The 26,923-nt window shown below is 55.1% G+C and overlaps 1 protein-coding gene and 1 long non-coding RNA gene across 3 annotated transcripts in view; one reads left to right on the forward strand and one right to left on the reverse strand.

The window, feature by feature from the left end:
• Positions 1 to 26,545, forward strand: part of Arhgap27 (Rho GTPase activating protein 27) — a 29,008-nt gene extending 2,463 nt beyond the window's left edge. Inside the window, exons 3-18 of one of the 2 annotated variants that reach the window (XM_028882658.2) lie at positions 237 to 1,143; positions 18,245 to 18,667; positions 19,004 to 19,186; positions 19,370 to 19,450; positions 19,523 to 19,606; positions 19,887 to 19,954; positions 20,261 to 20,351; positions 20,727 to 20,831; positions 22,768 to 22,866; positions 23,720 to 23,822; positions 23,943 to 24,065; positions 24,138 to 24,236; positions 24,407 to 24,484; positions 24,586 to 24,720; positions 24,809 to 24,914; positions 25,026 to 26,545. In XM_028882658.2, the coding sequence (XP_028738491.1) occupies positions 490 to 1,143; positions 18,245 to 18,667; positions 19,004 to 19,186; positions 19,370 to 19,450; positions 19,523 to 19,606; positions 19,887 to 19,954; positions 20,261 to 20,351; positions 20,727 to 20,831; positions 22,768 to 22,866; positions 23,720 to 23,822; positions 23,943 to 24,065; positions 24,138 to 24,236; positions 24,407 to 24,484; positions 24,586 to 24,720; positions 24,809 to 24,914; positions 25,026 to 25,203 (2,610 nt within the window). In that variant the 5' untranslated portion in view covers positions 237 to 489 and the 3' untranslated portion in view covers positions 25,204 to 26,545. Of the gene's footprint in view, positions 1 to 236; positions 1,144 to 13,226; positions 13,635 to 18,244; positions 18,668 to 19,003; positions 19,187 to 19,369; positions 19,451 to 19,522; positions 19,607 to 19,886; positions 19,955 to 20,260; positions 20,352 to 20,726; positions 20,832 to 22,767; positions 22,867 to 23,719; positions 23,823 to 23,942; positions 24,066 to 24,137; positions 24,237 to 24,406; positions 24,485 to 24,585; positions 24,721 to 24,808; positions 24,915 to 25,025 lie in introns of those variants that run through there. The other variant, XM_028882659.2, reaches the window with a different exon arrangement.
• LOC119086967 lies at positions 1,140 to 6,208 on the reverse strand. The gene is made up of 3 exons (XR_005090388.1): positions 5,427 to 6,208; positions 1,963 to 2,102; positions 1,140 to 1,500 (listed from the first exon to the last, which is right to left on the reverse strand). It is a non-coding gene; the product is annotated as an uncharacterized LOC119086967 (long non-coding RNA).
• Positions 26,546 to 26,923: the final 378 nt, after the last annotated feature.

Raw genomic sequence — 26,923 nt, forward strand, 5'->3', positions numbered from 1 at the left:
AGCATTAAGGGCTTTCCACCGATTCCCTGAAGCTGGAGGCGTCAGGGTGGGGCGGGACGGGGGCGGAGGAGCGGCGGGACCGGGGCCTTAATTCCCAATTCGCCGACCCGGAAAGCGAGGCTCAGCCAACCATCAGGCAAATGTGCTATCTACCTTGCAGTCCCCGCAGGTCCTTGAGCCAAGGTTTCCCGGAGAGTAAAGTTGAGTTCCTAATCATCCTCAATTTCCTCACCTAGGGATCGCAGCGAGACACATATCTCACAATCAACGGCACAGAATGGAGACTTAAGAATGGGAGCCTAAGAGATGATTTTATCCAAGTCCCCACTTCAGAGATGGAAAAACTGAAGCCCGAATGCACTGGGCAAGAGCAGGAGAGGGACTCGAACCCTTGTCTTTGAGCCCCAGGCGCGGTGCTCTTCCAGGCTGCGCGGTCCTGACTTCGGCGGCTCCTCTTCTCGTTGCCCGCAGGAAAACGCGGTGGCCGCGATGGCGGCGGACGTCGAAGGGGATGTGTACGTGCTGGTGGAGCACCCCTTCGAGTACACCGGCAAAGACGGGCGCCGAATCGCCATCCAGCCCAACGAGCGTTACCGACTGCTGCGCCGCAGCACCGAGCACTGGTGGCACGTGCGGCGCGAGCCGGGGGGTCGCCCCTTCTACCTCCCCGCGCAGTACGTGCGCGAGCTGCCCGCACTCGGCGACCCGGCCCCGGCCCCGCAGCCTTCCGTGCCGCAGCCGCGCCCCGCAGTCCCGGAACCTCTAGCCTACGACTACCGCTTCGTGAGCACCCCGGTGGGTGCCGATGGCTCCTCCACCGAGCCCCGGGGCCGCGCCAGCTCCCTGTGTGGCCCTGCGCGACAGCGCGCCGGAGGCCAGCGCAGCAGCCTGGCGCCGGGAGGGCCCGCCTGCCTGTACGTGCGGCCCGCAGCGCCGGTGCGACCGGCGCAGTCCCTGGACGACTTGGCGCGCCGCGGCACCGCGCCCCCTGCCGGCCTCCTGGGCAGCGCGGGCCACTTCAAGGCCTCCAGCGTGGCGGGCTCCTGGGTTTGCCCGCGGCCCCTGGCGCGCAGCGACTCGGAGAACGTCTACGAGGCCATCCCGGACGTGCGCTGCCCTCCGCGGGAGGAGAGACCCAAGCAGGTAGGTCGCCGCGAGCGAGGGGACGGGAGGGAGGTCACAGTCGCGCAGAGCCCAAATGATTTCTTAACTGAGGTCGTTGTGTGCCCCTTCTTCTCACGCATCGTGAATATTCATGTTTTCGTGCAAAAATGCAAATGAACATGGCTGTAGAGTGCTGCCCCAAACCCTGCTGGGACATTAACTAACCTGTGACAGGTCCATGCACCGAATAACGTTCCTAAACTGCCACCTGCTCTGTAAGGAGCGGTTTGGAGCTGTGAACTCTCACTCTTCTTTCGGGTCAGATGAGATTTTAGTTGGTGGATGTGAAAGTCGAGCATCTGCTTCCCTTGGGGGCCGCTTCCAATATTTCGGTTCCTTTAAAACAAAACAAAAACTCTTAATGGGCTTTTTTTCAAGTTCAGTTGCAGTGAGGTCTACTCTCTTTCGGATCTCAAACAGCGGAAACAGCACGTTTTTAAACACTTACAACCTCAGAATTCTCTTGCTCGGCCCTGTAATCTTTAACTTTAGAACCCTTTAGGGAGGGATGGCCTGCGGGAGGAGGAAGGGATACCCCCAACGGGTTGACATCTGCCATTCGCTGTGGCATTATCCACAACTCACTTCCTCTCTCGGGCACTGAGTCCCAGGTGCCCTCACCCAGGAGGTGCGACCCCATAGGCCAACTACGTGGCCTTGCGGCTTGTCCTTGAGGCAGAGTTCAGGTTCTGAGGCTACTGAAACCCGAATTTGACTCTGCTGGGTCACTTGCCAGCTGCTGACGGGCTCGGTGTCCTCGTATGTAAACAATACCCCAGGAATAAAGTTGTTGTGAACCTTAAACGCAGCGAGGCGTGGAAGCGCTTGGCAGGAGCCGGTGCAGGGGAAGCCGCTAGGGTCCTGCTGGCTCGGCGTTGGCTGCAGCTCTGAGCCTCTGCGCTCAGGTTTCCGCGGATCATCCCTCCTCCTTGTGGCCACTGTGGAGAACAACACTCAACCGGCTTAAGTGTCTGCAGCCGATCCATGGTCGTCCTGCTTATCAGCCAACCCAGGCGCCTGTGGTTGGTTTTCTGGCGCCCTTTAGCAGGCTCCCTCCCTCTAGAGAACTCACGGATCTTTCCAGATTATGGGTCCTACTAATGTTGGGAATATGTCTACTGCCCCCATGAGTTCCTGGCTGTAGGAAATGGCCAGGTGTGCTGAATTCTGGCCATGGGATTGCTCATCGCTCTTCACCCATGAACCAGCACTATGCAAGTTTGTCCAAGGGTGGCTATCCAGGCTCTCTGGGACCAAGGAGAAAGAGAATCTCCCAGATGCCAGAATCTCCTGAGAAATCTCCCCAACTACCAGGATCCCTGACCTTTCCCCATCCTTCCTCCAGCTCCCAGCAGGTTCCTGGTTGTGAGTAGTAGTTTGGGGACACAGTTGAAGGTGGTCTGATACACAGAAGGAACCAGGAAGTCTGCCAGAGACCTGGATGCTGGTCAGAAAGGCTGCTGCTGGCTCTAATTAACTCTGTGGCTTCAACAGAGTACTCAGCATCCGTGGCCCGTTCTGCTTCTGTGTGCTAAGTATAGCAATAGCACACTGTCTGCTGTGGCTCTCCCTGATACCCCAGCAAACTTCGGGGATGGCGAGTTTGTTCTCCCTTGGGAAGGAAACCCCACCCCTGCCCTTCCTTGTCCCAAACATCGTGGGAAAGAATTTCCTGAAAGGTGAGCCTGGCAGTTTTCCAGAGGACATAGATACATACATACATACATACACACACACACACACACACACACACACACACACACACCCTACTCATACTCCAACTCACTCATACTCTCCATCCTCACCCATACCTCCTCCGAGCCCTCGGCCATGATCCCCCACATCGATTCGCTTACTCTAGCTTGTTCATTAAGCATGAATTGATTAGATGCCTCCCAAGTGCCCCCAGGGAGCCTTCAAACCTAGGGATGACGCTAGCACACAAACAGCCCTGGGAGGTGACCTGTCTGGGATGTGACACGGATAGTAGACACTAGGTACTCCTGTCCCACATTGCTCAGGCTGTACGGAGCTGGGCTGAGGAGAGGTGTGGACAGACCTGCATGGAGGTTTCGGAGTTCTGCCCTAACCCAGTTTGCTCTGGCTGTGGTATCCACCATCAGGCAGGGCTTTGTGGGAATTTGGACTTTATCCTGCAGCTCTTGGAAGGGAACGGGTTTGAGAAGAACTCCTGTGCTCAGGGCTGTAACACATGGTGATAATGGAGTCTGGGGCCAGGGAAGAGCAGTTGGGCGGCTCAGTCCCAGCTTCCCATTCACACTGGTGGGCAGATGTGGCACTGTTTACAGAGGCCTTGCAGGAGGCATGGGGTAGAGAAAAACATGGGGTGCACCTGAATATAGTTGACAAAAGGGGGGAAAGAGGAACTCAGGAGGAAACAAAGGGACCAAAGAGGAAAAGCAGAAGAAGCCTAGAAGTCAAGGTGAATGGGCAGAAGTTCAAGTTAGACAGAGGCCATAGGACATTATCCGACATGGCCGCCAGAAGGCGGGGGCTGAAGGGTGTGGATGGAGAGGGTAGGCAGCTGGCAACAGTTTGGTAGAGAAGAGGGAGATACGCCATGGTCAGAGTGAGAGGGTGGAATCATCAAGGCATCCCAAAGTCTGAGTCAGTGGATGAGGCTGGGAGGAGGGATGGGGGATGAGGCAGGAGGGGAATGGTTAGTTAGGATCCCTGGAAGGAGGGAGTGACTGGAAACCGGAGCAAAGGTGTAAACCACGAGGTGTTGTAGGTGAAAGGCATCAGATGGGCCTGTCGCCTATCAGCTCCGTCCTTCGGGCGGGCCACTCAGCAGGCATACCCAGAGAAGACGCGAGCTCGTACCACATGCAGCATTTTCTGTTCACAGCTCACGCAAGTACCACATGCTACACTTGGTGTGTGCTGATCACAGAGCTGGACACCGCCCCCAGGGGCTAACAGTCCTGTGTCCTCTCACTCAGAGGCCTGCACACACACAGCTCAGTGCCTAGCAACTCAGAAGGCAGCACGGGACACCCTTTTGCCCCCCAAAACAAAGAGCATCATAGAGGAAGTGTGTTCAAATCAGACCCAGGTCTCCTGACTCCAAACCCCACCCTAGCCACCAAGTTTAGTCTCAGGGAGCTGGCCTTCAGAGGCGGCTAGCCTTGTCCCTCTGGGCCAGAACAGTGCGAAGAGGAGACAAGCAAACCCACTTCGTTCTGAGCATAATTCCACAGCCCTGCAGTCCTCCCAAATGTCACTGCTGACATCCAGGTTACAGCGGGGGGATTAGTCAGGAGGCCACAGCCAGCGCTCCTGACAGGGTTAGTGCCACACAGGAAGCCAAGGGACAAAGTGGCCTCTGGGGCCACGTCTGTAATCCCAACTACTCAGGGGGCTCAGAAAGTAGGATCCCATTTTCAAGGATCCTTGGCCTACAGAGTGAACGCAAAGCCAGTCTGGTGCACTTAGTTGAACTCTTTCAAAATAAAGGGTAAAATCAGAGCTGGAGTGTACAGTTCCTGCCTAGAGTGTTTAAGACGCAGTGTTCAATCCCCAGTTCTGCCCTCCCCCTGTGGCCTCTGGCCTCCCTAGCTAGTAGATTTCGGGGTGTGGTCAAAATGCCTGCCCTAGCCTTGGAGGTGGGAAGGCCCAGGGTGCAGATGGACTAGGGCCCGCCCCTGTGCCTGGGCATTGGCCACTGGCAGGACAGGTTACAGACCTTGCTGGGAACTTATGCAAACAGCCGGGAGGCTCTGCTCCTGAGCTCGGACCCAGCCTGAACGGAAAGGAGCCCCCTGGGCCCTCATTTCCCCCCACCTCAGCCCTCAGGAACTGTGAGTGATCCCTCCTGGGTATTGGGAGTCCCGAGGGAGAAAGGGACCCGACAGTTTTCTCACTTGCCTCCCTCCTGGATTCCCCGCCTGATCCTCCCCCACCCTGTACACTTCCTGGGACGAATGTCTCAGGGACAGACCCAGCCAACCATGTGCTCTGAAAAGCTTGTGATCAGTAAAAGCGGGGAGTGGAGGCCAAATTAAGGAGATCCAGTGAGAAGTCCCAGTTCGGTCCCGTCCCCCCCAGTCCCCCAACCCCAGTCTCCCAACAGCTCTCAGGATCCCTAGCTTGGAAGACTGCCCAGGGTGCCTCAGCTGGCTTCTTTATACCTGCCCTGGTCTTTTCCTCCCTGCTGACCCAGGAGTCCCAGGACCTAGGCTCTGGCTTGGGGGGAGAGCAGGGAGACCAGGTCCTCCTTTCCCCGCTCCCAGCTTACTTACCTTACTCAGAATGCTCCTCCTTACTGCCCTCACCCCTGCAAGCTGGGGGGCTAGCCTGTGTCCTCTAGATCCTAGGGGGCTGAATTCTTGCTCACACTTGGTCTCTGGTTCCCTTCAGCCCCTAGCCTTCAAACTGGATCCCAGGAGCAGCCCATTCCTGCCCCTCCCATCTGAACCCTGGACTTTTTTTCCCCCTGCCCTCTGTTCAGGAGTGGGAGGGGACAGTCCTCAATGCCGAATGTCAGCTAGACAGGTGATCAGTGCCAGGTCTTGAGGTACGGGAAGGCCCGTGGTCATAGTAGCTGGTAGTTGGGAATGTGCACCGGGCTCCATGCCAGAAGAGGGTCTAGGCTGGTGAGCAAGAGGACAATGGCCTTTGGTTGGTGTCTGGGGGAGCTGGAAGAGCTAGGCCTGTGGCTCTGGAGCATAAGAATGCTTGGTTAAATTGGGGAAGCTCTGTTTCTAAATTGAGGAAGGACTGTGTGTGGAGGGGATTCCCAGATCTGCGGCCTTTCCACTCACTCATCTGCAGGCTCTTGGGGGTCCCGATCCTGCATCTTTTGTTCCCGGCTGGAGGTGTCTCCTGTGAGACATATAGGTCTCTATCTAATCCTGGACCCCGGCCTCCCTCTTCCTCATCCCGAGGCAGGAACATTCCCCAGCCTGTTTGAATGTGCGAATTACTATGCCCTCCCCTGTAAAACTATTTGACCTCCTTTTAAATGTTAGGGTAACGGGCAAATTGCAGTCTATTTCTGCCAGTTTCAGGGTCCTCTTCGTGTGTCTGCTTCTCCTGGCTTCCCTGTTGGGAGTTTGCGGCCAGGCAGTTGAGGAGCTGATAGGGAAAGGCAGCTCCTGCGGCTCTCAGTCAGTCAGAAATGGCGGGTACTGTGCTGCACATCAGGAGGGTAATGAAAGGAAAGCCCTGGCTGCAGGTAGCTTACTGTCCAGGAGGCAAGACAGGCCGACAAACGTACCATTGGGAGACGTGTGGCAAACGTGTCCCCAAGGTGCCACAGAAGGCACTTTGGAAGCTGCCTCTCTCCAGTGATGGGATTGGCAGGAAACATCTCAGAAGGCCTCCTAAAGGAAGAAAGTGATGTCACAGATAGTCCTAAAGGATTCTGTAATTTCTTCCCATGGAACCTTCCAGATCAGGGCACTTTCCTATGGCAGCATTCCCCATCATTATCAATAATAAGTCTATTCCAGTTTTTGTTCCTTTGCTAGTTCCCTAGTTAATTTTGGCTATTTGACATTTTATTAGGAAAGTATTCATTTGCCCTGGATTTGTAAAAATTCCACTTCTGAAATTTAGTATGAACTGGGGGATAGCACACACCTGTCATGCCAGCATTTGGGAAGCTGAAGCGGGAGAATCACTTACTGAGAACTCATCTCAAAAACTAAAAGAAACCCAGGCCAACTGCTTGTCTGTTAGCAGGAACTTTCATTCTGCTCAGCTTTTGTTTAGCAGCTGATTCCCTCTGCTGGCTTTTGCTGAGTCTGGATTCTATTGCCCCATTGTGCACTTCCCGGTTAGCCTGTCTTCCCCCTCGGAGGGGGCTGTAATTGGCTTCCCTTTTTTGCTGTCATATTTTCCATTTCATCAATGGCTCTGCCTCTATCCTTGTATCCCTAAGCAAATGAGAGCTCTACATCCTGTCTTGACGCTTATGAACCTGCTGGGTAGCGCTCGGACCCCGCCAGCACGGGACACTCTTGGTGTAGTGGGGAGCAGGCTGGACCCCGCCAGCACAGGACACTCTTGGTGTAGTGGGGAGCAGACTGTGGACCCCGTCAGCACAGGACACTCTTAGTGTATTGGGGAGCAGACTGGACCCCACCAACACAGGACACTCTTAGTGTATTGGGAGCAGACTGGACCCCGTCAGCACAGGACACTCTTAGTGTATTGGGGAGCAGACTGGACCCCGTCAGCACAGGACACTCTTAGTGTATTGGGGAGCAGACTGGACCCCACCAACACAGGACACTCTTAGTGTATTGGGCAGCAGACTCGGACCCCACCAGCACGGGACACTCTTAGTGTGTGTATTTCTTTCCCCTTGTTTCCTCTCACTTGAGAGTTAGCGCTCCTGAGTGGGTCCACTGGTTTATCTTTTCCCTCTTACTCCTACCCCTTTGTGCTGTGCTATGACCCTGGAGAGAATCTATTGATTCTTGAACTTGAGCAAATTTGAATCTGGTGGTGAGTATCTTTTCATTCGGTGAGTACAACGTTGTGTTTTCAAGTCCTTTTAACAACTCCTCACTTGATCTAACTCTCCTTAAGAGTTCTCATTTTTTGTTTAAGTTGTGATTGCATTGACCAGCCCTTCCCTCCATTAGTAGCCTTGATTTCTTTAATGGAAATATGTATGCAGGGTTTTTTAAAAAAAAATAATTTCCCCCAAAACACAGTTTCTCTGTGTAGCCCTGGTTGTCCTGGAACTTACTATACATGTCAGGCTGGCCTCAAACCTGAGAACCCCCTGCCTCTGCTTCCTTAGTGCTGGTATTGAAGGCATGTGCCACTACCACCAACTTTAAAATAATATTTGTTTTATTTTATGTATATATTTGTCTGTGTGAGGGCATCAGATCCCCTGGAACTGGAGTTACAGACAGTTGTGAGCCACCTTGTAGGTGCTGGAAATTGAACCCAGGACCTCTGGAGGAGCAGTCAATGTTCTTAACAGCTGAGCCATCTCTCCAGCCCCTATAATTTTATTTTTTTTATTGACATAGCAGTCATACACAGTTGTAGCACACACAGTGAGATTTCCATACATGTTTAAAAACTGTGATTAGTGTAGTCATATTGATCATCACAGACATTCATTATTTCTTTGTCATGGGAACATTCAAAACCCTCTCTACTGGCTATTTTTAAATGTATAACTACTCCATGTCAAGCATAGGCGCTCTTTGGTGCTCTAGAGTGCAGAAAGTTATTCCTCCATCTAACTGAGTCTCTAGACCCACTAACCTTCCCTTCCCTGACGCCCCTCACACACACCCTTCCCAAGCTCTGGCAACCACTCTCTGGTGTTCTATTTCTTCAAAGCCAACTCTTCAGGTTCCACTTTGAAGTGGGAACACACACTATTAGTCGTCCCATGCCTGGTTTATTTCACTTAACATAGTGTCCTCCAGTTACGTTCCTGCGCTTGTGTAGAATTTCACTCTGTTGTGGCCACATAGTATTCCATTGTGTTTAGTCTTCTTCGTTCATCCACTGATGGACAGCTAGGCTGCTTCTGTATGTTGGCTCTTGTGAACAGAGCTACAATGACCGTGGTAGTGCAGATGTCTTCTTAACATACTGACTTCAATTTCTTTGAATATATGTCCATGGTGAGATGGCTGCAGCATATGTAGTTCTATGTATAGCTTTTGGGGGAACACACACTGATTTGCATACTGACTGTACTGTTTACATCTCACATCTTGCATGCTGCAGGCGAATTCTGCTTTCCCCATATCTCACTAGCATTTGTTACTTCCCCCCCCTAGATTTAAAAATGTATGTGTATATGTGTGTGCCTGTGTGTTTATGTGCACCATGTGCATGCAGATGCCAGCAGAGGTCAGAAGAGGGCATCAGAGGCCCTGAAACTGGAGTTACAGGCAGGTGTGAGTTGCTCAGTGTGGGTGCTGGGAACTCAACCTGGATCCTTGGAAGAATGACACAGCTCTTCACTGCTGAGCCATCTCTCCAGGCACCATTTGTTACCTTTAGTTACATAAATTTTCAACTTTAATTTTTTTTCAGTGCTGGAGATCAAATCCCATCTTATAGATTTTTTTTTTAAATCAGCCACAGTATCACATGCTTGTATCTGCTACATTCTGGAGACTGAGGTAGGAGGTTCATTTGAACCCTAGTAAGACTTGGGCAGGTGTGGCACATGCCTTTGATCCCAGCACTCGGGAGACAGAGGTAGACAGATCTCTGTGAGTTCAAGGCCAGCCTGGTTTACAGAGCTAAGGCTACATAGTAAGACCCTGTCCCAAAACAAAACAAAAGACCCTGCCTCGGCTTCTCAATTAAAGAAAAAAGATTTCTTTAATCACATTTATGTAAGTCCAGCAGGTTGGAACTCACAGTCTTAGTACTTTGGGAGACTGAGGCAAGAGGATTGAAAATTGGAGGGTAACTTGGAAAACTTATCAAGACTCATCTCAAAATTAAAAAAAAAAAAAAAACAGAAAAATCTAGAATGTGTCTGAGCAGCAGAGCCCCTGCTTAGCCTCTAGGAAGCCTTGGGTTCAATCCCAGGTGCTGCAAAAATGAAATAAAATATCAAATGTACTTTCATTTATTTTGTGGCTTTTAAATTGTGATGCTTTATTATAGACTCAGTTAAACTGTTACAAATGCACTAAGGTTTTATGTATGCACACACAGTCATGTGTCATACACCATGAGGACACATTCTGAGAAATGCATTGTTAGGTGATTTCATTGTCTTGTGGGTGTCATAGGGTGTATTTGACCAAACCTAGATGGCAAACAAGTCTGTCACTCGGCATGACTTTCGGATGTGACCAAGAGACATAGTAACCAAATGTATGAGGCTCCTGGCCATTCCACAGTAAAATTCCTGTCCTAAGTAGAAGGGGAAGCTGCGCTTATGATAGAAAGCTTGGGCCAGTAAACGCATTCCTTTGTCAGGTGCTGAGCACGGTCTGCCTAGTTGCATGTGCTACATGCAGGGTTATACAGTGCCACTGTCATGGATTCGTTTACCCTAGCGTCACCAGGAGCTGTGACTAATGCTTTGTGCCATCACCTACCAAAGGTGCCAGTGTTACTCGGGGAATAAACAAGGACATTTCCGTTTAAAAAAGAAGACAAAAAGAAAAAGGAAAGAAAAGAACAAGAAATTAATCTCAGCTCCATAAAAAAAAAATCTCATCAGATTATTATCACTGGTGGTTGTTAATCAAGGCGTCCATAGGTACAACTGTGTGTGTGTGTGTGTGTTGTGTGTGTGTGTGTGTGTGTGCGCATGCGTGCGTGCGCGCGCACCCGCGCGCACGTTAAAACTTTGTGAACTATCTGGGGTGGCGCCGGTGGCGCACGCCTTTAATCCCAGCACTTGGGAGGCAGAGCCAGGCAGATCTTTGTGAGTTCAAGGCCAGCCTGGTCTACAGGGGGAGATAGATCCAGGACAGGCACCAAAACTACACAGAAGAACCCTGTCTTGAAAACAACAACAACAACAAAGAACTTTGTGAACTTTTCTTTTTCTTTATTTTGCATCAAATTTTGCCCTGAGCCTCTTCAGTGCCAAGATCATAAGACATAGAGTGTAAACCATCATGAAAGGGTTGGTGTATGAGGCTCTGTCTCTCTCTCTCCTCTCTCTCTCTCTCTCTCTCTCTCTCTCTCTCTCACACACACACACACACACACACACACACACACTCACAGGGGGGGGCAGAAAGCGCTAAGTTTATAAAACTTCAGCAGAACCAGGGTAATCAAAACAAGGGTGGATGGAGGTTGGAGGTGAAGCCTCCCCAGCCGGCGAGGCGGTAAGGATCTGGGTTAGAGAAGCCTACAGAACAGGAGGCCCTGTGCCCTGCACTGAAGCGGGGGAGACGTCTGAGGAGTGGGTGGGTAAAGCCGCCCCTGGTCACACTTTCCTACCTCTGCCGCTTGGCTCAAAGCCACAGCCCTCCTGCCAGCCCAGAAGTTCCTTGGTGGACTCTGCAGGCTCTCTGCCTGCATTGCTTCTAGTTATGTACCAGGGAGAAGCCTCACCCAGATCTTGCCCACCCAGGAGGAGCAGGCCCAGCAGGCAGCTCCGTGAGGTCATCCAGGGGCTGGGGCAGAGTCCGGTGCTGAGGGTGCCCAATCCGAAACCCAGAACCAGGAAAAGAGAAGGCACGCCCTGCTTTCTCACCAGGGCCCCGTGGGTGTGGGAACTCCGCGGCCAGCTGGGCCTTCACAGAAAGCAGCCCTGGGGGCGGGGAGGAAGACAGGCTCCGTGCTATAGCCAAAGAAAGTGGGCTCCACAAATTCCAGCCCCCACACCTCTGGATGTCTGTCAGTCTGTGTTTATCAAGATAATTCAGCCCTGAACCCATTGGTTTTAGGATTCAGTTGAGGCCGGGGCTCCCAGTAGCAGTGAAATGCTTTGACTAGGATTCTGCAGTGAAAGCACCTGATCACCGCCCCCCCACCCCCCCCCCCGCCGCTCACCCCCACCCCACCCGCCGCGCCGCGCCCATGGCCCCTGTACAGTCGTGAGCATGCAGCTCTCAGCCGGGCCTGGGTGGATACAGAGGGGAACTCAAGTCTCTGGCCCATAGGAGGTGTAGTGGGGAGGGACCCACCGTGTGACAACATTGAGTCAAGAAGCGCAGTTCTTCCTGCTGTCCCTCCACCCAATCTGGGTGGCTAAGAGCGGCAGGCTCAGTGAGTGGACGGACGGAGGCCGGTTCCTGCCAGTCTGACTGAGTGGTCGATTTGGGTCCCTCTCTCTCTCTCTCTCTCTCTCTCTCTCCTTTCCTCTCTTTCTCTTTTGTTTCTCTGTGGACACAGATTCTCACTAAATAGTCCAGAGGCTACAGTGGACAAATTCTAGGCTGCCTTTGAATTTACAGCCCTGCCAGCTCAGTCTCCTGAGTGCTGGGATTACAGGCATGTGCCATTGCATGCCCCCTGTTTGGGGACATTTATCTTACTTACCTCTCAACCCCGAGGGAAGGTTTCCCTCTTGTACTGTCTGTCTGCTAGCAGCCCGCCCTTCCTAGGAGGGTTTTGAAGGTGAGGCCCCGCTGGGAGAAGCAGATGGAGCGACAGGCTGCCAGTCTGGGCTGCTGGCTCTGGCTCTCCTGCTGTGTGACTCTCAGCCTGGTGGCTTTGTGGGCACCAGCTGTGGGCATCGCTTCCGCCTGCTGGGGGGAGGGAAGCCACTTTAGCCTGAGAGCCAGCCTGTGCATCCAGAGCGGCACAGGCTTCCCAGTACAGTGGACCAAGCCTCCTGGGGGCTCCCGATGGGGCTCCGATGGGGCGATGGCAGGATGCCGAAATGGTGGAGGACCACCGAGCCTGAGTCTTCCATGCTCTCACCGAGGGTTCAATTCTATGTCACATCTCCGTTCTGTGACATCGTGTGACACCAGGCCAGGCGTCAGAGTCTAAACTGGAAACAAGCTGGGGACTCACGGGACAGCAGGGCTCATGAAGGAAGGGCACCCTGGGGAGGGGCAGGACAGACAAGGTGGTCGCCAGGGACTCGGTGGAGCAGCCACAGCTGCTCCCCTGGGGTGTGCTGGGTCACTGTGTGTGGCTGGGTTGGGGGCTGTGGAGGGAGGAGAACGCCGAAGGAGGAGCAGCTGGCCGGCGTCCTCCATTCTCTGGGTCCTCTGTGGAGGGTGGACAGGTTCACACACAGATGGAGGGGCCCCTGTGGGGATGGGTGCGTGCGGCCAGCCAGGCGGAGGAGGACAGGTGCGGCTTGGTGACCAAGTCTGGAGGAGGCAGCGCCAGGTGGTCAGTGGGAAGACGGTGGTGTGGTCACTGTCCCTTCTTCTGGTCTCATGGCTGGCAGAGTCTAGACACCAGCTTCCCCACGCCACATGCGTCCAAACCCCTTCCTCGTCTGAATCTTCCACACCTTCCCCTTTTCTCTCCGCATTCTCCTGGGCCTCGGGGGAGTTCACAGCCACTCACCGTCTTGTGTCTGCCGCGGGAGCCACTAAGTACCCTAGGCTAGCCCAGGCTGCAGCCCTCTCCTCAGCCTTTCCTTCACCTGTCCCTGCCCGAGCCACATCTTCCATCCACCTGGGACTCGTGTGTGGGCATCTCGGCACAGGCTGCTCTGAGCTGCGTCTGGGGTTGGAGTTTAAATCTCCTCTGTCACCAGAGCACCGAGGACAGGGGCACAACTCGCGGAGGAGCCCCGGAAACATGAAAACACCCCAACCTGCGCCACCCCCCACCCAGAGGCAACCCTGTCTCAGGCACTTCCGCAGCCCTGACAGGAAACCAGTCACAGCCTCAGCCTCCCGCCATCTCAAGGCAACTTCTTGTTTCCCAGTTACCCTGTGCCAGCCCAGAGTTGTGGTCCTGGGCTCCACCCCCCAAAAAAATCTTCTCAGGCTCCTTCCCAGCAACTCAGAGGGGCCGGGATGGTGGACATGATTGCAAAACTGGCCAGGAGGCAGAGCCGGGCCCTGAGGGCACAGGTAAGGCCAGAAGGACTCTGGGGCAGGCTCGGCCTCTGACGGGGTGGCCGGGGGCCTTCTGGGTTCGGAGCTGCAGCAGGCCTGGACCCCACTCTGTTAGTAGCCGACTGCAGAGCTCAGAAGAGTTTGCGTCGGGTGGTCTAGGCACTTTTCTTCTTAGAGGCCTTTCCTGTCCAAGGAAGGGTGCACAGAGGGATCGGAGATCCCCAGCTTGGGGCAAGAGAACCAGGGCTTCCACCACTGTGGACGAGAGGGGGGGATTGAAGGCGAGGAGTGCATCACCATAAGGAAGTGAAGGGGGTGTCTGTGGTGAGAGGAAAGGTCTCTCTTGGCTCCGTCCTCTGACCTGAGGTGGGGAGGCCTCTTCCTCTTCCCCACTCAGGCCCGAGTCTATAGGTACAGCTTAGGAGCCCTTGATGCTATTTTTAGGCTATGGCTGCGTGTGGGTCTCCAGAGTGGGGGCCAGCATGGCAAGCCACACTATCCCCCTCCCCCCCCAAAAAAAAGCACAGTGAAGGGCCTACACAGACCCTGGAGCCACGAGAGCCCAGCTGGACCCTGCCAGCCGAGGAAAGCCCCTTCAGCTCATCCCTGGGGGCGGGGCAGGGGTGGGGAGAGTCCATGGAGAGGTCCAGAGTTTGAGGGACCAGTGAGAACTACAGTTCCATGGCTGCAGCTTCAAAGAGGAGCGGGCTGTGCCTGCTTGCCTCTGTGAGGGTCCCTCTCTCCCACCTCATGCACTTGGTGTCTCCGGGGCAGCATGGCTTCCCAACGCTTCCCGCCCCCACCACATGGTTCTCTTCTTGCGATAACCCTGACCTCTCTCTCCTCAGTGCCCCCATACCTGCTGGTGTGTCCCTATGGGAGCTCCTTAGCTCCAGTAACCTGTCAAGCATCATCCCTGCTCCAAAGAGCCCAGCAGCATCACAGCATCCCCCTACCCTCATGGACCCTTCCAACCACCACCACCCTGTGCCCCATCCCAGTCCTGGAATAGGCAAGGCCTCCGCCCCAGTGCATCTAGGTGTGGGGCAGGAGACCTCTCTGCTCCCTCTCTGCTCCCTCTAATTATGGTGTCTGTCCCGTCTCAGTGAATCTCCTGGGCTCTGTGGCTCAAACCTTCCTCCCCAGCAAATCCTTTCTCACATTCTGCCCAGTGGGTATGAGTTTGTGTTTCTGACATTCGCCACAGGATGGACTTGCATATCAGAGCAGCGTTTGAATAGATCTGTTATAGCTTCAGGGCATTGTCTCACCTGATGGGGGTAGTGGCGTCCGCACATCGTCCAATGTCACACTCACAAGAAGAGGTGCGTGCCTTGGGAAAGGAGAGACGGCTCAGTGGGTAGAGCACTTGTGTAAGCATGAGGCCCAGAGTTTGAATCCCTGGCACCCATGTAGAAGCCAGGTGGACATGGCAGTCTGCCTATAATCCCAGTGCTGAGGAGGCAGAGACGGAGGATCGCTAAAGCAAGCCGGCTAGTTCAAGTCAGTGCGCTCCGGCTTCAAGTGAGAGATCCCCACCTCAATATGTAAGGTGGAGAGTGATCGAGGAAGACAGCCACTGTCAACCTGAGACCACACACATGCACACACACACACACACACACACACACACACACACACACCCCACATCCACATCCACATCTACAAGGAATGAGAGAAAAAGGAAGGAAGGAAGGAAGGAAGGAAGGAAGGAAGGAAGGAAGGAAGGAAGGAAGGAAGGTGGGCAGCTACCCAGCCTCCAAGGCAGAATGCCACTGGACCCTAACAAAGCGGTGAGCAGCTTAGATCTCTGCCCTGAGAGGCTGTGACTTGAGGCTCCCTAAGAAGCAAAGTCAGTGTGGGGAGGACAGGAGAGAGGGCAGACGGGCCAAGGGGACAGCCTAAGGAAGTGGTCATCGAGGCAGCGGATAGGTGCTGCTTCTGGTGCGGTGGGATAGCCTGGTGCAGCTGAAATACAGGAATCCACATGAGGTCTGGGGTCAGGGAAAAGGAGAAGTGTGCAGAAGGTCCTGTCTCCACCGCGTGCATGAGCATGGAGGGGTAAAGGAGAAGAACTGTTGGGCTCGGCTCAGCACCTGCGTCCTGGGCCTAGCCTCCCGTGTCTCGCGGTGCCTTTACGTGTCTTTTTATTCTATTTTATGTATTTGTTTCTTGCACACACCATCACGTGTGCCACGGCACACACGTGGAAGTCAGAGGACAACTGGGCAGACTCAGTTCTCTCCTTCCCTCCACCCTGTGGGTCTCGGTGTTCCAACTCAGGTTGTCGGGCCTGGCGGCAAGTGCCTTTAACTGCTGAGCCCTCCTGCTGCCCCCCCACTTTAACTGCTGAGCCCTCCCGCTGCCCCCCCCCACGCAGTCTTTCTCAGTGGTGACCCCGTCATTGACAAGCTGCGCTTACCACACCCCGCACCTACCCTGTGTGCACTTGAGGCCGGTTCTGCCAAGCAGGGACTGGCCTCCTCCACTTGTTCTCTGCCGCATCCCCAGCGCCTGGAGGCTCGGTTCCTGCCGCACAACAGAGCAGAGGAATCTGTGAGATGAGTGGCCGGGGGTGGGGGTGGGGGTGTAATAGTTACTTATTTTTCTGTGTGTGAATACAAACACTCATGTATGTACATGCATCGCATGTGTGCCTGGTGCCCAAAGAGGTCAGAAGAGGGCATCAGAACCCCTGGAACTGGAGTTAGAGAGTTGTGAGCCGCCACAGGGGTGCTGGGAACTGAACTCAGGGCCTCTGCAAGAGCAGCAAGTGTTCCTAACCACTGAGCCATCTCTGCAGCCCCAATGAGTGCTTTTTATGTTCTTCCTAAAACACAGGGAGAAGCCACGTTGAGAGAACGACAGGCCTCCCCTTACACGGGTATCTCAGCCAACATTTGTGATGATTGTGTCTTTGTGTGAGTGTGTCACAGCACACACGTGGGGGACAGAAAGCACTCTGTGCTAGTTAGTTCGTTAGTTCTCACCCTTCACCACGTGGTGAAGTCACACTCAGGTCATCACTCTTGGTAGCAGATGTCTTCACCCACTGAGCCATCTTGGCAGCCCAGTTTGTGTTTTCATTTAAAAAAAAAAAATACTGTTAGAAAAAGTGGAATCTCCAAAAATTTTAAAGGAAAAAGAGCTCAGAGCCGGAGCTCAATGGATGAGTACTTATTTGCCTTCTGTAATTGAGACCCAGGGTTCAGTTACCCAGCAGCAGCAGCACTACCCCAAAAACGTAACCCCTATAATCACACTGCCCAGATAGACCATTTGTCAGCATTTTGTTTGACTTTGGTCCTTTGTGGGCAGGGTCTCATGGACCCCAACCTGGCTTCAAACTCCACATGTAGACGAGGATAACCTGGAGCTTGTGAAGTTCTGCTCCTCTGAGTGCTAGAGTTACAGGCATGTACTGCCAGGCCTGGTTGTGTGCAGTGCTGGGAATCGAATCCAGAGTTCTATGTGGGCATGCCGTGTGAGCACTCTCCCCAGGCCACCCTTATTAGCTTTTGGGGTGTACTGTAATACAGTAATGCAACTGGGAGCATTGTCTATTCTTAGGAGACTATCAACCCACCCCCCCCCCCCATGTATTCCTGCTGCCTCGGGGTTGACGGTGAGGCTGCCTGTCTCTCTTGGGGTTGGCGTTGCTGGGCTGCATGTTGGTGGGATCTGGGGAGATGTGGGGAGAGATGTGGGGACCTGACACTCTCTGGAGCTGAGACCTGAAGAACAAACTGTCAGGTGGGTGAGCAGGTGGAGTTGGACACAGACAGGCTGCAGAGGAGCTGAATGCACTGGGCCCCAGAAGGTCCAGCAGAGGGTGGGGACCTGTGACTGCCGCCGTGTAACTAGAGCTTGAAGTTCAAGGCCAAGAGCGAGCAAGGAGTGGCAGGAAATAGAGCCCAAGCCCAGGCAGGTGATGGATGGGCCTCTGCGGGCCTCAGACTTTGCCCCTCTGCCCACGGGGGAGGCAGAAAGTGTGACTCACACCAGCTTCTCCTCTGTGACTAGCCAGATGAAACCCCAGATGCCCCACTCCTTTGTGGGGGAAAGGGGCCTCTCCTTTCTTTGACCCTTTATTCTCCAACCCATCAGGCTGCGCTCTCTCTCTCTCTCTCTCTCTCTCTCTCTCTCTCTCTCTCTCTCTCTCTCTCTCTCTCTCTCTCTCTCTCTCTCTCTCTCTCTCTCTCTCTCATTCCTAAACCTGCCCCTAGCGGTAGGGACTCCATCACAGGAGCCTTCAGTGGGGCCGTGGATTGCAAAAGGACCCCAAATGAGGCCCACGATAAAACAGGCCCCAGGCCATTGGTCTGTTGCTGCCGATGGTCCCCTTCCTCTGAGTGCAGACTCCCGAGAGCTGAGTTATTGTTGTAAGATTAACAAACTGACCTCCCCATCTGTGGCGCGCACTGCTTCAGGCCGCACTTTCCACAGCGTTTCCTTACTTTTACCATAATTTCTGGCATGGGCAAAGCACACATTTTCCACCCAGGGCAACTGAGTCAGAGGGGTACCAGCGCTTGCTGAAGGTCGCCCAGGTTGCAAATGTCCAAGGCCACACCGTGTGACTACTCTGGAGTTGCCCCAAAAGTCGTCTGCTTCTGCCCCCGCAGGTGGATGACCCCCCGGAGCCAGTGTACGCAAACGTAGAAAGGCAAGCTCGGGCCACTTCGCCGCGCTCTGCCGCCGCTCCTCCTCGGCTCAGCCCAGTGTGGGAGACGCACACGGACACGGACACTGGGCGCCCCTACTACTACAACCCCGACACGGGCGTGACCACCTGGGAGTCACCCTTTGAGGCCTCTGAAGGCGCCACCAGCCCGGCCACCTCCCGGGCCTCCGTGGGCAGCGGGGAGAGCCTGGAGACGACAGAGTGGGGCCAGTACTGGGATGAGGAGAGTCGCAGGGTGTTCTTCTACAATCCCTTGACGGGTGAGACGGCCTGGGAGGACGAGACTGAGGACCTGGACGAAGAGCTCCAGGAGCAGCTGGAGATGCAACCCAGCCTGAGCCCGCGAAGCCCGGGCCAACAGAGGGTGAGGGGCGGGGCCACTCCAAGGGCATCTGATCCCACCTCCTACTTCTCGGGGTTCAGAGGAAAGGGGTGGGACGGGGAGGGGGGCGGGCATTTCAGAGCATCTTTGATTCCTTAATCAGAAACCGGAGAATGGGGACAGGGCCACCTCTGAGCGTTTCTGACCCCACCTCTTGCTTCTCAAGGACCAGAGAGTAAGGACAGAGCCGTCCCTGAGGGCCTCTGACTCCTTTTCTTGCTTCTTGGCCCCAAGGGCTAGAGGGTGATAGGTGAGTCTGGTACTAAGTGGAGGAGGCAGGAGACGAGAACCTCTGACGCCATCTTCTGGTCCCTGCAGCCCCCGACTCCTGAAACAGACTACCCGGAATTGCTGGCCAGTTACCCGGAGGAGGACTATTCTCCTGTGGGCTCCTTCAGTGATGCTGGCCCCACTTCTCCCGTGGCTGCACCCCCTGGCTGGGACTGTCACATCACCCCAAACAAGCAGACGCTCTACACCAACCAGTTCACTCAAGAGCAGGTAGGACATCACTAGCTGACGGACCCCCTCCAGCTGTCCCTCCCTCCCCAGACTTCCTCAACTAGGACCTCCCTCAAGACCAAAAGTGCAGACCCCACGCCATTCATTGCTAAGTCGGGTGCTCGGCCCCTGGTACCATCCTGGACTCGGGGCTGAGGGCCCTGACCATCCCTGTGTCCACAGTGGGTGAAGTTGGAGGACCAGCATGGAAAGCCGTATTTCTACAACCCAGAGGACTCCTCTGTCCGGTGGGAGCTGCCCCAGGTAAACAGCTGGAGAAGGGAGAGAGCCGGGGAGGGTGGAGGGGGTGATTGGTCACAGCGTCTCTCTCCCCAGGTCCCGATCCCTGCCCCTCGAAGCGTTCGCAAATCCAGCCAGGACAGTGACATGCCAGCCCAGGCTAGCCCTCCAGAGGAGAAGGTGGGAAAGGGCCATGGAGTCTGGGGTCAGGGATTGGTGGAATATATTCCTCCCTTCTCTATAAGCCCCAGAGCAGAGGGAGTCCTGGAGAAATCTCCCTGTGCCTGCTCCTGTAGGGACATCACCCTCCCTCACAGCAGGGGGGGCGGGGTGGCAGGGTTCAGTGAGCCTCAGGCCTAGCCTGTGGGGGAACTTCCAGATGAGGAGATGCTAGCTTCGTCCCTTACTGCTTGCCCCCTCATAACCATTCCCTCTCCCCCCCCCACCCCCGTTCTCTTAGACCAAGACACTGGACAAGGCAGGAGTACTTCATCGTACCAAGACAGTGGACAAGGGGAGGAGACTTCGGTGAGGGCCTGTCCCGACTCCAACCATGGTGGAGTGGACCTTGATGACGAAGTTCAGCAAGTGCTAAGCTCCCTCATGCCACACACTTACTAATCCTCATAGCAGCTTCATCCGGGGCCCTGTCAGGAAACTGAGGCACCTAAGGTTCCTTGGCTACCAGCTATTAGGGGTGGGAATCCATCTCTTTCAGGCCAGGGCCCAGAGCTGTGTTCTTAAAACTCTATGTCCTGTGGGGGGGAGGGAGTGAGTCCTCCAGATTAGGAGCAAATCTAAGCCCCACCCACCCCCACTTCCCTCCATACTCAGGAAGAAACACTGGAGTGCCTCCTGGACGGTGCTGGAGGGCGGCGTCCTGACTTTCTTCAAGGACTCAAAGACCTCAGCTGCAGGCGGCCTGGTGAGACCTGTCCCTGAGCAAGGGACACTTTCTGATCTTTTTTTCTGGTCTGGTTTGAGAAAGGCTGGTCTGAAAGATGGGTACCCAAGTACCAAGGAGTGTGGGGGGGTGGCAATGATGCCAGATTCACCACAGTACAAGCCGCTCCAGTCACTTGGGGCCTGAGGAACAGTCCTTGGGGATGGACAGCTCCAGTCTGGAGAGAGGGAGGCTGAGGCCTGGCATACCTGCTCACAACATGGGCTTGGGCTCCTTCCTTCCTGCTGTCCAGCAGGTTCTAGGACAGAGATGCACCAGGAGGCTGGCATGTCAGAGCCCAGTCTGGGTGGATGCCCCTTATAATCTTGCTTGCTCCATTCCTCCCGTCCCCCACAGAGGCAGCCTTCCAAGCTCTCCACCCCTGAGTACACAGTCGAACTGAAGGGGGCCTCTCTCTCTTGGGCCCCCAAAGACAAATCCAGCAAGAAGAACGTGTTAGAGGTGAGTGGGGCCCGTGAATGATGAGAAAGGGGCCCATGAATCCCACTACAGACAGGGCCCAGGAGTAGGGACCTGCAGAAAGAAGGGTCGTAATTCTCAAGACCAAAATCAAGGCTGCCCCATCTTGGGTTCAGTGTTTCTGCCATCATGCTGTCCAAAGCCCCCACTCTGGGTAAGAGTTAATACCCCCTTGCCACTGAGGGTAAGAAGCAGGTCTCCGGGAGATGAAACCGCCGTCCCCAGAGTGGTCTTCTTCTCTCAGCCACCAGCCTGAGACCAGAAACTCTGACTCTAGCCACTCACTGTGATGGGCTGAGCCAGGGACCTGCTTTCACTGGCCAGAGCCCAGATTCCAGCTTTTATTGGGTCCCCAGTGAATAGAACAGTGACAAGCTGGTCAGGTTCCCCCAGCAGGTAGAGCAAGAAGACTCTTGGGGCTCGCCACACAAGGGCCTCATAGTGCCACGCCCTTCGCTGTTCAGGGTTTTGACAGTCCCTAAGGGCTGTGAGGCAGAACACTAGAAGACACAGGCAGTGAGGGGCTGATGGTTTAATCGGTGAAGTGCTTGTCACACCAGCTCGAGAGCCCGAGTTTGATCCCCAGAACCCATGCAAAAGTCTGATGGTGGCACATGCTTGCAATCCCAGGGCAGGGAAGACCCTGTCCACAACAGAAACAAAGTAGACAGCGCCTAAGGAATAACACCCGAGGTTGAACTCTGCACACACCTGCATGCACACACCCATGCAGGCACACACCCCACAGGCAATGAACTGGTAAAACCACCACCAACCACCACCACCACCAAAAAAAAAAAAAAGTAGCCAAGCCAGTAGCTGGGAAAACAAGTTAGGGATGTTCCGGGATGGGGGGAGCTAGGGGCAGACAGTGAATAGGACGTGCGCCCTGGTGGTCACCGAGAGAAACTTAGCTCTAGTTCTTCAGACAGCAAAAGAGAAGAGGGACAGGAGTCAGTTACACAGATCTTTACTATTAGGAAGGGAGCCTCTGTGGGTTCCAGGGAATCTAAACGTTTCCTAACCCTTGGTTCTTAAAGAACTTTCTAATGTGTAGCCCTATGAACCTGGGGCCTAGAGGAATATATGCTCTTCCAAAGAGCTCCATGGAAGCTGAGCCAGGTCCTTAGGTCTGCTTCAGATAGCATATTATGAAGAAAATCAGAGGCACAGTCCAGACACTCTGCAGGGAGCTTGGATGTTTCGTTTTTGATGATTCTCCAAGCTTTATTCAATTCTAGATTTATGTGTTCTTCCTCTATGTATCTGTGTGTGTGTGTGTGTGTGTGTGTGTGTGTGTGTGTGTGTGTGTGTGTCACAGTGTGCCTAGTACCCCACAGAAGTCAGAAAAGAGCATTGGATTCCTTGGAACTGGATGCTTGTGAGCCACCAGTGAGTGCTGCTGTCTGCCTCTCTCTGGACCGAAGGGCTGGATTGATATGTCCTTCCAAAGCTAGACATTGCGGCTGCAACAACTCTGCATGTTTGGAGTCAGCCATGGGCCAGCCATGATCTAGTTCTACTCTCCTATGTATTTTTTTTTTTAATCATTGCTGTTCTAGCAGCCAGGCTCCCACAGGAATTTTCTATCCCTTTGCCAGTGCCCCGGGGGAGGCCTGCTGTGTTCTGTGTTGGGCAGCCATGACCCCAGCCAGCAGAGCTCTGCTCTGTCACTACTGGCTGTGTGCCCATGAGGAAAGTGACTCAACTGTACTGGACCCCACTTAGTCCACCTGTCACAAACACTGTCACCCACAGCATTAAACAAAGAGGACGACTTGGATCTGGTTCGAGGCCTTTGCTCTCGTAGTCTCTGAGTCTCTTGGGGAGGGACAGGTCACCTCCCTCTCAGTACACATACACATTCCCAAGACAGACCCAGAGAGCAGGGGTAACTGACTGACTTGTGTCCCTTCAGCTGCGAAGCCGAGATGGCTCCGAGTATCTGATCCAGCATGACTCAGAAGCCATCATCAGCACCTGGCACAAGGCCATTGCCGAAGGCATCGAGGAGCTGGTAGGCAGAGCCTGGGGCCTCGGGGCTGACAGAGAGGGACGTGGGCCTTTTACGCAGGACCCTCAGCTACACACAGAGAACCCATGACACCAGTGGGATAGTGCCATACCCTGTGAGAGCAGCCTATCTGCTGATAAGAGGGCCTTTCCAGAAGCCTGTGACTCCAGCTCTGGGGCTGCTCTCGCAGGATGATGCGGGAGGCAGGCGCAACCTGAGGAAGCTTCTCATTATAAGGGTGGCAGGTGGGAAAGTACATAAAGACGGTGGGAACGGGACTCAGGCAGGAGTGACAGCTGAAACTAGGAGATGAAGGGTCAACAGACTGAATTCAAGCGCCTTCTGTCTGCTAGACAAGTGCTTTGCCCTGGTGGTGTCAATCACGCCTTGTGGATACACAGCTCGGTGACAGACTGGCCTAGCATGCAGAGTCAACAGCTATTTACATAGCTGTGGCATCGGCCTGACAGTATTTGATTCTGAATTCCATATGAGTTAGCGCTGGGTACAGATTGTGACTGTGTTAGGAGAAGCAGGAGTCCAAATGCAGAAGGTAACGTTGGTGCGATCAGCCGTGGTCTGACCTAATGGGAACTTCAAGTTCACGGGAGTGCTATGTGAGGAGGTCAGGAGCTGGGAGGCGCCTGAAGATGGCCTGGATAAGAAAGAAATGGGGAGGGTAGAGTGATCCTGCCGCCCCAGGAGGACTCGGCAGCCAGGGAAAGTGGAAGTTGATTCCTAGACAGTAACCTGCCAAGAGAAAGCAGGCTCCTCCTGGGATGTCTCCAGGCCAGAGCTGCTGGGGAGAGGCCCCCGCTGGCCCCAGGCCTTGCTTCTCTGAGGCTGTCTATTCCAGTCGGCAGGCCTGCTGCTCCAGGGGGAGGAAGGCGAGCCCAGCAGTGCTGATTTCGGGTCCAGTGAGCGCCTCGGAAGCTGGCGGGAGGAGGACGCGCATGCAGGTGTGCAGTGGGGCCAGGTGGGGAGACCACCAAAGAGTCCGCGGGGAGGGGGGTGCCCTGGCTGGGGTCTAGGGTCGGTGCTGTCACTGCCACCTACTGACTGAGTTCGGTCTGTGGCAGCCTCACCTTCGCTGAGCCCCGGAGGCCAGGAGAGCGACTTGAGCAGGGTCCGGCACAAGCTCCGCAAATTCCTGCAGAGACGACCCACCCTGCAGTCTTTGCGGGACCGGGGCTACATCAAAGGTACCCGCAGCTCGCCGGGATCCGGGTTCAGGTGGCCCGGGTCTGGGCACCGCTGACCAATCTCTCCCCCAGACCAGGTGTTTGGATGTGCGCTGGCTCATCTGTGTGAGCGCGAGAGGAGCCCCGTGCCGCGCTTCGTGCAGCAATGCATCCGCACCGTCGAGGCCCGGGGTACGCAAGCATGCAGGCAGGGCAGCGCTCCTTGACCGGCTTCTAGGAGCAAAGCGGGGAGACCCCTGGGGGAGCACAGGGTCAAGGAGAAGGAGATGCGGAGATCCTGAGTAGAAATTGCTAGGGCCCCAAGCCCTTCCAGGGTCAGCCATTCATTCCCTTTCCCTCAGGGCTGGACATCGACGGGCTCTACCGCATCAGTGGGAACCTGGCCACCATCCAGAAGCTGCGCTATAAGGTGGATCACGGTGAGGTTCTTCCCCAGTCCTTACCCTGGGGGCTGAAAGCACAAGCGGGGGCTGACTGCCTCTCAATCCCCACCCCGACCCCCGCCCTCTCCTCACCGCAGATGAGCGCCTGGACCTGGACGATGGGCGCTGGGAGGACGTCCACGTGATTACGGGCGCCCTGAAGCTCTTCTTCCGAGAGCTGCCAGAACCCCTGTTCCCCTTCTCGCACTTCCACCAGTTCATAGCGGCCATCAGTGAGCGGCTCAGGGAGAGGACGGGTGGGGAGGTTGGGCCACTTTTGTCACAGCCAGCAGACCGTCTCTGGTCCCTTCCTCCACCCAGAGTTGCAGGACCCGGCCCAGCGCAGCCGCTGTGTGCGTGACCTGGTGCGCACGCTGCCCACCCCCAACCACGACACGCTCCGGCTGCTCATCCAGCACCTGTGCCGGTGAGCAAGCCAGACTCCCCGGGGCAGAAAGGAAGGGCTGGTCGTGGCTGGAAGCCCCTGTTGAGAGACTCCCCAACCTCTGAGCTCTTGGTCCCACGGTTCCCACTGCAGGGTGATCCAGCACGGCGAGCAGAACCGTATGTCTGTACAGAATGTGGCCATAGTGTTCGGGCCCACACTGCTGCGGCCTGAGATAGAGGAGGCCAGCATGCCCATGACCATGGTGTTCCAGAACCAGGTGGTGGAGCTCATCCTACAGCAGTGCGCGGACATCTTCCCGCCGCACTGACTGCGGACCCTGGGTGGCTGAGGCCATGAGGCTGGACCTCCTCTGGGGCTCTCCGCCTCCCACCCCGCTGCACTGTGACTTCTGCACCCCTCGATTCAGAGGATACGGTGACTCCCCCTTCATGACCCCAGTTCATGAAATGTGATTTCTCCCTGTTGTATCCCCATTAGGGGTTCCTTAGGGCCCTTTCTTGATTACAGCGCCGCCTATTGTGTGAATGCGAGAATGTGCCTGGGGGATGAGTGCTTCCTAGGGCCGCGGCTGGGAGGAGGGATTGGATGAAGGCATTCTGGCTTCCTCAGGCCTGCACCAGGCCTCGGTGGAGACCGTGTAGGACCCGTGCTATGCAGGACGTCCTGCTCTGATCCTGAAGCAGCTACTGACACTGTCCCAGCTGCCAGGGCTGGACTGTCCCTGGCTGCCAGCCCAGGCCGCGGGCTGCTTTCTTCAGCCTGACGCTCCTGTGCCACCCTGTTGCAGGCCACCGGAGGGCTTTTCCTAGGCTTTCCTCTCTCCCTGGGCCACACCTGTTCTCTACAAGGCTTGTCCATGCCCACCACATGCTTACCCTGCATCGACTACACAGGATTCCAGGGAACTGGGAAGTCAAGAGACTTCAGGTTCCAAGGGTGATCTGAATCCCTGCAAAGACTCTCCTCCGGGCAGCAAACCCCGCTTCTAGAGGAGGAGATGAGTCCCCTCCCCCACGGCAGCGCAGCCTCTGGACAGAGCAGAGTAAATATGCTGGAGTGCCCTGCATGGGCTAGAGGTGGGGGTCCCTTCAGGGAGCAGGGAACTTGTCACAGCTGTTCTGGTGGAAGAAAAACAGCATAAAGAGAAGCCCCCAGCCCGTGCCTGAACCCTGGCTGGGTGCCTACCTGGTACCCCTGGTACCCACTTGCCTGGGAGAGGCCCGTTGGAGAGGTCACTCACAGCCTCGGGCAAAGAGAGTTGGACATGAGTCAGCTGTCCGCTTCCTTCTTCATGCACACACCACCTCAGTTCATCTGAGCGCTCTACCTACCCTCACTGACTCAACAAACAATAATAGCTGATATTTATTGAGCATTCATACTATGCCAGCCTTTTTCTCGGACTGCCCCTTGGTTTCTTGCAGTCAGTATTTATTGTGGGCCCTCATGTGCCAGGCACTGTGCTCTGGGGCAGGGGTCTACGCATGCTAACTGGAGCGTAGGGCCCAGGGACTAAGGCTGACGCAAGCCCAGCCCTGATGGTCGCAGCGCCAAGAAGAGAACAAATGGAGGCCTCTTGCCGTACACCTACGTATTTAAAGTCTTAAGGCAACCTAACAACTGTTAAATAAAATATGTTTATTCTCCTATTTGGGTGACTGTACTCTGGTAATGGCCCAGAAGGCTAGCTTCTAGCTTCAGCATGTTGGACTCTTCCAAGTCCGTAGTTGAGCACTGTGGTGTGTGAAGAGCTGCACGGGTCTTCGGTCTGTCTGCATCCCCACCCCAAGGCTAGCACTGGCCTTGAACTCCTGACCATCCTGCTGCTACCTCCCAAGTGCTGACCCTGCTTCACCAGGCCCAGCTGCCACCTTTTCTTTTTTTTTTTTTTTTTTGGGGGGGGGGTTCGAGACAGGGTTTCTCTGTAGCTTTGGAGCCTGTCCTGGCCTAGCTCTGTAGACCAGGCTGGCCTCGAACTCACAGAGATCCACCTGCCTCTGCCTCCCGAGTGCTGGGACCTTTTCTTA

This window comes from Peromyscus leucopus, chromosome 8b (assembly GCF_004664715.2).
Source record: "Peromyscus leucopus breed LL Stock chromosome 8b, UCI_PerLeu_2.1, whole genome shotgun sequence".
Classification (NCBI taxonomy): Eukaryota; Metazoa; Chordata; class Mammalia; order Rodentia; family Cricetidae; genus Peromyscus; species Peromyscus leucopus.